This window comes from Sorex fumeus, unplaced genomic scaffold (assembly GCF_029834395.1).
Source record: "Sorex fumeus unplaced genomic scaffold, SorFum_2.1 ptg000028l, whole genome shotgun sequence".
NCBI lineage: Eukaryota > Metazoa > Chordata > Mammalia > Eulipotyphla > Soricidae > Sorex > Sorex fumeus.
Genome location: NW_026606085.1, coordinates 12,248,237 through 12,259,430, shown reverse-complemented (window position 1 = coordinate 12,259,430; position 11,194 = coordinate 12,248,237). Strand labels below are relative to the sequence as shown.

The following is an 11,194-nucleotide window of genomic DNA, read 5'->3' as shown; positions in this document are numbered from 1 at the left end:
AGCAAAAATAGAAGCTACACTGTATTTCGTTGGCCTTAATATTCTCATATTTTCTGTGGTTTGGCCTCATAAGTGAATTCAACAACTTTGCTGAGCTTGTTAAAGTTAAGATTGTGGTAGAAAAGTTATTACATCAACCACAATGTTTAAGGGAAAATATGTGTGTAGTCATAGCATGTTTCAAAATGTTGCCAGACTAAGAATATCATAATTTTGCATACATTGTTCAATGAAAGTCCATCCTGAACATGCCATAGAATCATATGAAGAATGCTGCCATGCCACGTGGGTGTCCAAAAGCAGTTGAAAACATTCGAAGACTCTGAAAAAATTATAAGTTCCCATCTGTACCAGATAAAATGGAACTGTTTCCCAAAAATAAATAATATGGGGTAGGATATGATTATAAAAATTTGAAATCCTAGAGCTGGCAAAATATACTTCTCAGATATTTCAAAACTTCTTAATGAAGCAACTTTAAATACTGATATTTATGCCATTATCAGGACAATGCTTTTAGTGATAAAAAAAAAATTAGTCTCAAGATACAACTCGTTCCCCATGGAACAGGTCAACTTACACTTAAGGATATAAATTCCCTTCCATTGGTGCTCCCTACCTGTCAGGGGGAGGAGGATCCCTCCTCTGTAGAACAATCCCCACATCTTCAATGTCTTTTAAAGTTACAATTCTGCCATCACTATGTCTTTCCTCCCTCTCCCAGCTGCCTCTCTACTCCTGCTTATCTCAAACCTTCCTCATCTTCACTCTTAAGCTGTGTCTTCCACGTATACATACATCTCCTCAGAGCATCATTACGATGCATTCTATCTTTACCACATGGATAGGTGGCCCTCAGGAACCAGAACTAAGTCATTTAAAAAATCTTAAGTCTGAGGGTTTTCCTTTATATGTTTTTATTATCTTGAAACAACCTACTTGGTGATCATCTCCCACACCCTTGCTGGCCACATACTTCTGGTTTTTCTCTTTGTGAGGTCTGTGCTTGAGCCTGCATCTCATGGGCTGGCTCTAGCTCAAGTCCATATGCTGGCCTGCCCACCCAAACTTCCTGTGTTTCGTATGCACCAGTCAACTCTAAAAGAGAACAGGCAGAGAGAGACAATTGGAGATGGCTTTTTAGAACTTTGAAAGAGGCCTAGCATAAATATCAGGAATGCAATCATGAAAGCACATCATTACCTTCCAAAGACGTCACTAGACTCTCGAGCAGTGCTTCTTAGACATTTTCTTCCCATGGTCTCTTTGGAATGTATTTTCTCCTAATCCCCCCACCCCACCCATCCCATCCTACTGGCCTGCCCAAAGTCTCATGCTGTGGTTCCCATATATGTGAATTTTCACTTCCACCCCCTTAGAATATTCTGGAGCCCAGGGAGGGGCATCTAGGCACTGACTGAGAAATGCTGCTTTAGAATCACCCGATGATCCCTGAGTCAATCTGTAAATAACACTGAAAAACATTCATAGGATTATGTAAAGTCAAGACAATGTTATTTAGCTTTATCAAAACAGCCTCCCTTTTGAAGATGTTTAAAAAGCTTACATGAGGGACTTTCCCAGTCTGCTCAGGAAAGAAATTCCTTGAGGCTTAAGTGAAAAAAAAAATCTAAGAAAAGAATCCATCTCAGTATCTAATAGTGATTCATTTCCACCACAAGTCAGCTCTTTAAAAATAAACTAGATCACTCATTTTGCACAACACTTTAATACTAATTCCTTTTCCACAGTATATTTTTATTTCCTTTAGTAGACTATAAGGATTTATATCTGAAGATATAACTCAAATTATAGAACACACACAAAAAAGACCTCAGTCCCAAACTCTTAAATATAATTTCCTGAATGAAGGACTTTATATATGACAGTGCTAAATTAGGTAAAACAGAAAGAATCCTATTAATAGAAAGGGGTTACTCAAGTTTTAGACATTGTTTATTAATTAATTTAGTATTTCTACTGGAAAAGAGAATAAATGTGTAACAGTATAATAGGAAACATATCTACAAGAAAACATTTTCTAGATGGAATTAAAAGTTTCACTTAAGGAAAGGAACATTTCAAGAACCTAATACCAGGTTTTTGCTCAATAAATGACAAGGTAAAAGGAGAATTCTAGCTATGGCAGTTCACTGGATATTAGCCAATCTTATAAAGATGAAATTGCAGAATTCTGAAGGAGAACTGGCAGACATCCCAGATCAATTAAGGAAGAAATCCTGCAGTACAGGCAACATATTCATCTTCGAAACCTTAAATTTAGATAATGCAGCTCAAGAATGGACAAATGGAAATAAAAAGTACAGCTACACTGACAAAAATTTATAGATATAGGGATTCTTTTCCATTATAGACTTTATATATAACTCAATGACTCATTCTATTAAGTTGAATTACTGGTTAATTCAATGAAGCAAAGAAACATTAATGCTTAATAGAAAAAAATACTAAATTGACTGACTAAACCTCTTAGCTGTCAAACGTGAAGCTGATAGTGTAACTTAGAATGAAATTTTTTGTAGTCAAGGTAATATGTTAACAACAATTTTAACATCTGGTCTTGGTATACAAAGTTACTGTGTCCCCACCGTTTTGCCCAGACACCAAACACACCCAAGAACTGTCTCAGGCCATTCTCTTCTACTTCTGCCTTCCCAACCTGTCCCTCGTCCCCTCAGCATTGGTAAGAAATCCATCAAACGGTGTCTGCACTATAACTGACTGAATTATACTTATCATTGCTATGTGAAAATCTGGACCACAGTCTAGAATGTATAGACATATATGTGAACGCATATATGCATATACCAATGTATACATACACATACATTATGTATAACAGAAGCGACAGGGACCTTTGTCAATTAACATACCTGGGCTATGGTTATAATACCATGAACTATGATTTTGTTTAACTTAGGACCCAGAAAATGGCATCAGTAGCTTTCAGCCCTTGGAGGTGGCCCAATTTTAGTCATTTCCTCCCTTTTAAACACAGGATATGAAATTCTCTTCAGATACTTTACTTAAAGAAAAAAGGTCCTTCTAAACTTGTTTTACTATTAAGAATAGACTAAGTATAATACAAGTGGCAAATAAGCCACTTAACATAGGAAAGAACAACAGCCTGGTTTTAGATATTAATGGATGGGCTAAATAGTGGTGGGCTACTTATTGATGAGTCAATATAACTAAATGATATATTTTGTATATATTTGATATAGAAAATTCTGTAACCATTCTGATATTTTAGACCTTCCAAACAATTAAGAACTACTTAGAAATTTACTAGTTTGTCACCTTATAACTATTTAATTCCATTCCCTGGAACTGAATATTCAAGATTATCTTTTTTCCAATTTCAAAAATAAATTGAGCTAAATCGTATTATTTACTTATCCATATCATAAGTCAAAATAAATTTTCTGTTTATAGCATCAGAGTGAACTTTAGGCTTCTTTATTAAATTTGTCATAATTTTAATCAATTGTATATAATCTATTTAGTTATATCTACCAGAAAGTATATTTATACATATCAACCACTGATCTCTTTCAAAGAAATCACAACCTTTAAAACAAAAATAACTGTTAATATCAGACAAAAAATCAACCTTTCTGCTATCCTTTTTATTATACATTAGTTACCGTAACTTCAAAATAGCAGCTTGCTAACTTTTGTAGAAAACTTTATATTCTCACACATAAAGTACATATTATCATATGTATACTTTGAGATATATGAGCTATGTAACAGGGCTTGAAAGCAATTATTCAACGTGCAATTGAACTTAATAAAGTTACAAAGAATTAATTGATTAGAAACAAAATTATGAGTAAAGACGGTTTAAAAAAGAAAAATTCGGGTTTCTGAAATAAGTTTGAAGGTAATCTACTCTAACACCCCTATCTTCAAAGAAGGAGTCATGGTCCCATAAAAGCTCAACATGATCAAACTCATCTGCCCAGTGGGAGGATAGAATCAAGGATGCTATGAGCGAGAGTACAGCGTCTGTGTGATCTGTGGGTGGAGTGCCAAGGCAGGGGCTATGTCTGGGAATGGAGATATCTTCCGAAGAGGCCACTGACTGGGACCCACTTGGTCCTCCACACGGTGACATGAACGGTTGGTGATCAACATATCACTGCTGAGAAACTCTTGCAGAAACTGGCGGTCTCATTCTTTTTCCTCTGGGGCTCTTTAATTTAAAAAAAAAAAAGTTATAGACAACAAAATACCTTTTGTGTCCTATCAATTCATTGAATGAATAACTACCTCAATGAAAACCCAGATTTTATATTTCTTTTGTGCCTCTCCCTGGGATTATCTTTTGAGACAATGTGATCAGAGAACTTTTTCCCCCTCAACTCTTTCAAAACATTTTTGTTCATGCACCTTTCGTGAACAGAAATACGTTTTTATGTTTGTGTACTTGAAACAAAGTATAGAATTTTAAAAATTTGCTCTTGGGGCCACCTGGCAGTGCTCAGGGGTTACTCTGCTAAGGGGTCACTTCTGGAGGTGCTCAGGCCACCGTATGTACTGCTTGGGATTAAATCTGTAGTACTGTCTTTCTAGCCCTCCTGAAACAATTCTTTCTGTTGGTTTTTGGTTCGGGGGTCACACCTGTGGTGCTCAGGGCGCACTCTTGGATCTGTACTCAGGGATCACTCCTGACGGGTCCGGGCACCATATGCGGTGGCAGTTGTGAACCCAGGTGGGCATAGGAAGAAACAGGACTGATCACTCACACGGCGGAGTGTGCGAGGCAGAGGCGACCCAGTGTCCACTCTCCCGCAGTGCCGCCTTGGCGTCCAATGCCCTTCTTAGATGGACGTCACTTACTTCTTACCCGTTTCCCTAAGGCTGGGAACGGTCAGCGAGGGCCCCGGGATAGCTGGAGAAGTGAAGTGCTTCCAGATCCAGCCACTACACCCTGCACTGCCCCCTACAGCTACAGCTGCAGCCTTAGGAAGAAACCCAAGGTGACTCGGGTGCAGGGACCCGGTAGCAGCGCACGGCCCTGAGTTAGGTCCCCATTATCGTGTGGACCTCGCAATTCCGTGTATGGCCTGCTGGTCCCATCACGGTCCATGGGTCAGCGTGAGGTCCCAGCGGCACCAATGAACACTGCGGGTAACCAGAAAGGAGCCTCAGGTCCCCAGAGCTGCTTGGGACCCCCAGCCCATGAACCCCTAGAGATAAAACAAACAAACAAACAAACCCCAAACTAAAGTTTAAGAGAGCAAGTGAAGGGCCCAGGTGAGCAGGACAGAGTGACAGTGGCGCGGGTGCCACGCGGATGCCAAGTGGGTCCCACCGGCGGGCCGGACCCCAAGCGTGGTCGCTGCAGGCTGCGCTGGACCAAGCCGAGAGGACAAGGACACGGGGTGTTTTGGGGTCCCCGGCCTCCACTCTCGGCTTCACAGTCACCTGAGATCAGAATCTGGACGGTGCTTTCCACCTTGTCGGCGGGTGACACTAGGCTCCGTGGGACCTGGTCGGGGTCGCGGGTGAGTTAAGAGAATCTAACCAGGCGTGAGACACGTCCGGGGGTCGCGCGCGCGCGCCCGGGGCTGCCGTCGGGGCAGATCTGGGCAGGCTACACTGGCTGCGGCGTCGCAGCGGGCGCGGCGCGCGCGGGGCCAGCTTGGAGGGAGCGGTGCCTCCGGGGCACGCGCGGGGCGGGCAGGGAGCGCACAGGGGCCAGCTTGGAGCGTGCGGGGCCTCCGGGGCGCGCGGAGCCGGCTTGGAGCGCGCGGGGCGGGCGGAGCGCGCGCGGGACCTCCGGGGCGCGCGTGGGGCCGGCTTGGAGCGCGCACCGCTGCCGAATGCGCGCGGCCGCCCGGGCCCGCCCGCCCCCTGCAGCCAGTGCGCACGGCAGCTGCGGGCCGCCGGGGGCGGGGGCGCGGGGGATGGGGGTGGGAGCGCGCCGGGCGGCGTCAACCTGTTGTTTGTCCCGTCGGCGGCAGGAAGCGCGGCGGCGGGTCCGCATCACCCGCGCGGCCGAGCGGCGCCTGCAGGAAGTTTGCGGCGCGCGCGGCCACTTGTGCAGACGCGGGCCAGCGCGGCGGCGTCCCGGGAGCGGATCCGACTTCTCTTCCTCGCAGCGGCGCGGTCCCCCGCCGGCGGTCCCCAATGCACCGGCTAGTCCTCGTGTGCGCTCTGGTGTGCGCCAACTTTTGCAGCGCTCGGGATACGTCGGCCTCCCCGCAGGGCGCATCCCTCCGAGCCTTGCGCCACGCCAACCTCCGGCGGCATGGTGAGACGCTCGCTTGTCCGCGCACCCGCGGCCCGGGGGCCCTCGAGTCGCTAAGTTTCTGCCCTGGACCCGGTTGACGGCCTTGGGTGGCGGAGTCGGGGTGCAGGGGGCGCGTTTCGCCTAGGGTCCCGACAGCTCCGCGCCCTCTGGGTTGGCTGCAGCCTGTGGCGGGCGGGGGACTCGGGGTTCGGGGACCACCCCCCTCCTCGCACCCTGGGCGCTGCGCACACTCCGGGTCCGGCCTCCGGAGCGCTCGGACCAAAATCCCCGAGTGGTGTCAAGTTGGAGGGATGCCCCCATCGGCCACGCGCGGAGCCCTTGGGAGTGGAGATGCCACCCGGGGGACGACGGAACGCGTGTGAAAGTTGAGTCGCCCCTCTGGACCGCTGTCCCCTAGCGCGGGGGAGATGGCAGGTCCAGGGACCGAGGGACAGGCGGTCTCTACGCCCTTTCTCCCCCGGGGCCGTTTTTGGGACTTGGGTTCGATGGATCCCGCGGGGCGTACCCCCGAGCTCTGCAGCGGTCTCTTGTTCACCAGGGGTCTGGAGGACACCTGTGTCCCCGGGCCCTGCCTTTTGCTTGAGTTCCCTTACTTAGAAGCGCCCCAGCAGCGGGGAGATTTACTCCTCGTCCCTCCCCCAGTTGTGTGCGTCCTTGGCACAGCTGACCCGGCCGGTCCGCACCCGCGCTGCCCTGCCCGAGCCTGCGGGCCCTGGTAGTTGGGGTGACACTGGACTCTCGGGTGAGCCACACCAGCGTCTGTCTTGGTCTCTGGCTCACCCAGACCCTGCCGATGGCTTCAGAACTTTGGGACACACAGAAACAAATCTCTGTTCCGTTCTTTCTGAAGCCAAGGAGATGGTGCTTCCCGGAGCACGCGGGAACCTGCCAAAGTGTAGGGATGGGGGTGGGTGGGCGCGGAGCACAGAGAATAGGGCTCACCTCGTTACCGAGGGTCCCCTCTGGTCCTAGAACTGCTTTTGCACGGCGGCTTTCTATGAAGTACTTGAGCAGTGCATGCTGATGGCCCTTCAGATGGAGTATTGAAGCACACGTGTTTCTCAAATTTAAAACAAAAAAAGACCAATGTATGCCCAAGGTCAAGCTTTCCCAGCTTGGCTTCACCTGTGAATGTTTCTGTCATGGTCATCCACTACGATTAAGTTTTTACATCGGTTCACATTGGCCCTTTTTATGTCCTCTTGACTTGGCAGAGTAAACTCTCATTTATAATCTGCGAGAGTCCATGGCCATGCTTTTGTAATCCTTAGCCCCCGAGTAGCTGTTCCAGAAAGTCAAGGACAAAAAATGAAAAGTATGCAGCCATTTTTCATGTACCCAGGATTCAGACCAAAACCACGTTTCAAGTTGCTCACAATATTTTTTGTTTAAGGGAGAAGAGTAATTTCACTGCAATGTGTACAAAGTTTTGAAAATGACCCCGAGTTTATTTCTCCATATTTTCAGCTATGGCTGTTTTGCAATTGCTCTTAATAGTACACACACTCACACTCACAAATTTTTATTAGTTCCGATTGCTCAATAATTACCTCAATTTCTTTTATTTACTTTCAAAAGCAAGCCTGGGAAAGAGAGAAGAGGTAGTTAGGTTAAAGGTGTTATTATAAGCTCAGAGAAATAGACATGGGTTAAAATACTTTCTTTGAATGGGAAGCAGCCAAGCTTTGATCCCCAGCATTGCATGGACTCCTGAGGTATGGCCCTAAAACTGCACCTCACAACCATTAAAAAACTTAAGAGTCAGAGGAAAAAATGTTAATGGATTGTTCATGTGGGAAATGTTCAGAAAGCATTTAGTTCTTAATCTGAAGCATCTTTTCTCAGCTGGGAACCTTATGGCTCCCTTGTGTGCCCCCAGGATATTCCACAGGGGGCATAGCATGAAACTAGGGCCCAGCCAGTTTTCCACTGGGCCAGAAAGCAAACAAATCAGAAGTGGCCATGTTCAGAAAAAGCTTGCAAAACACTGTTTTAGAGCATGCATTCTAGGAGGGATGATAATTGCCCCCAAGGGAAGAAATTCGATATTAGGGGGTAAAAACTTAGCAATAGTTTTAAGTCTTTCAAAGGCCAAGATAATACAGTGTATCAGAAATATTAACATTTCATAACACATGTATGTAATTGTCACTTTCCTCCTGTTGTTCATCGATTTGCTTGACGGGGCCAGTAACGTCTCCATTGTGACACTTGTTACTGTGATTGGCATATTGAATACATCACCGGGAGCTTGACAGGCTTTGCCGCGTGGGCGAGATACTCTCGGTAGCTTGCCAGGCTCTACAAGAGGGGCAGAAGAATCGAACCTGGGTCAGCCCCGCCGGCTGCATGCAAAGCAAGTGCCCTACCCACTGTGCTATCGCTCGGAGAAAAAGTCTCCATAGCCTTTTTATAAGGAGATTGACTATAAAAAATAATTGAAATATTTGCCATACAGTTTTGATGAGAGAATAAGAAAAAGAGGTCTTTGGAGATGTCTAGACATCATCTGGAAAATCTTGGAGTTTTTGTTTGTTTTATTTTGGGACACACCCAACAATGCATGGGGTCACTCCTGGCTCCACGCTTAGCTTGGGGTTACTCCCAAAAGGGTTCTGGGTACCCTGTAAAATGTCTGGGATTGAACTCGGGCCAGTTGTGTGCAAGGCAAACACCCTACAGGCTGTTCTATCCATTTGGCCCCATCATATGAAGAATCTTAATGGTCACATTTGACTAGAAGGAAATCATAAGTTACAATATGAAGCCCTTGTTATGATTCTCCACACTTCCAACTTGAAGTTCCTTAATGGGTCATTAAAGATTGCAATATTGTTCTTTTGGCTGTTCTATAAGGGTAGGCACTGGACTTCGAGGAAGATATATATGGATGTGGACTTTAATAAGGGATAAATAAGATAAAAGTTCTACACATTTATTTAGGGTCTCTTATAGATCTGGGCCACAGATTATAAATGGAAGGAAATCACATTCAAAATTAGATGGGGCCTCTGAATGGGGGGGTTTCAAAGCCATCATCTTATGATGGAATCATCTTCACACTTGAGTGCAATCCATTTGTCCTCTTGACCCTGTCCGTTGCTACCTTAATTGAAGGTGAGAGAAGGAAGAATGGGAGCAGGCATTCTGTTTAGGGTAAGAGATTTTGGATCCTGTCCAATGTGATCTTTCCTAACTACAGTATCTGAGAGCTCCAAATAAATGGAGTAGCAAACAAATGATACAGAAAGAAAGTATGGGATGCCTGTCTGTCGCTGTCTCTTCCCTTCCAGAACTTTGGAGTGGTTGTATTCCTTGCTCTGAAACAGATATCTTCAGAGCCCCTCTTAGCACCTGCCAGAACAGGGCATGTCAGCTCAGTGGAGGAGAGGGGACAGATTTTTCTCCAAAAGGAAAGTGGATTCTCCATCTAAAAAGGATTCAAATAGAAGGGTTTGCAGCACTTAATTGAATGTTTACACTTCTCTAAACCACCTTTATTATTCTTTCTCAGAGTGATTTGCTCTTGCTACCCATCCTGATCCACCTCTTGGCACAGAGCAGGCCTTAATTTAGCAACAGCATCTACATATTCTTATTTTAAGGCCTGTGCAGTTGGTGCTTTTGTAATAACTGGCCACAACTGGTGTTGCTTGCCCTGAATCTGGAAGTATAAAGGTAGCAATTAACTGACAGTATCATTTATTTTCAAATTGAACTAAATAGAACTTCCTGCTTGAGGGCTGAGAATACAGATGCACTCTTGGTTTTGTTGCTTTCAGTAAGTACAGGTGTGGGTAAATGATTCTGAAATTAGTTCTCTTTGGCCGTTTTACATCCCATGACTTTAATGTCTGTACATAACCGTCTCCTTGGGATAGACCTGCGGTGTTAGTGATTGTGGTCTTAAGATATCTAAGTAGTCAAGGTTTTTTCCCCCAGAAATAACATGGGTTTCTTCTGTTGCCATCATTGATGGTAGCGCACTGACTTCAAAAATCAGAACTTGGAAGTGATGCTAATGGAGAGTGGGAAATGTAAACAAGTTATTTTTAGTGTCTGAAAGCTGAAAAAGTAGATTTTGTCAAAATCATGTGTTTCTGTGTTTGTATTTTGTGCCTAAGGCCTCATCATCTTATAAATCATGGTGATTACATATTTTAAATACAACATGGCTTCAGCTTGTCACTGTAGATTCCATTAATAGAAATTCTTTCAAAAAGGCAAGTTTTGTCAGGTGCCCATAGGCTGTGAATTGGGAGTTCCTGTCAGGTTGTAAGTTATGGTGATAAGCATTGTTTGTTCATTGGCGTATAAGATTTTCATTGATCACATTTTCCCTTTCAGGATACAAAAAGTAAAACTTGATAGTTTCAGAACAATAAAGTCAAACAATGAAGTAATGTCCCAGAGTCACTGGACTTTCATGACCGGCAGTAAGCACATTGTCAGGGGGAACACATATCTATCCTGAGTTCATTATTACAGGATCCTGAGTGAATCTGTGAATTTATGTCTCAGCCTTTGAGAGCTGAATCATAATGCAGACTATCTTCTTGCTGGAGCTTATTCTTGAACTTCCTTAGCCGCAATGATCCAATTAGCCTGAAAAATGGCATGTGCCAAACGTCTTAGTAGGTCTCTGCTTTATTAAGATAGACTAACATTCCGGTGCAGGTTTCTAATGCTTTCAGATAAGACACTGGTCTTCCACCAAGGATACTGGGGAGTTGGAAGATGGAAATGGAGGTACAGGTAGTTGTTTCTACTGCTGACTCCCATTGGCAGCAGTTACCCATAGATCCAATCATCAGTTTCTCTGTAGGTGATCAATAAACTGGTGGTGTATGATCAATGGAACGTGAGGGTCCCTGTCTCGTTGGAGCCTACTGGACAACAATGAAGCTTAGT

General features: G+C 45.0%; 1 protein-coding gene across 2 annotated transcripts in view; it reads left to right on the top strand.

Moving 5' to 3' along the window:
- Positions 1-5,838: 5,838 nt before the first annotated feature.
- The window catches only part of PDGFD (platelet derived growth factor D), a 194,778-nt gene continuing 189,422 nt past the window's right edge, over positions 5,839-11,194 (top strand). For both annotated transcript variants that reach the window (XM_056115050.1, XM_056115049.1), the window contains exon 1: positions 5,839-6,283. In XM_056115050.1, the coding sequence (XP_055971025.1) occupies positions 6,160-6,283 (124 nt within the window). In that variant the 5' untranslated portion in view covers positions 5,839-6,159. The remainder of the gene's footprint in view (positions 6,284-11,194) is intronic.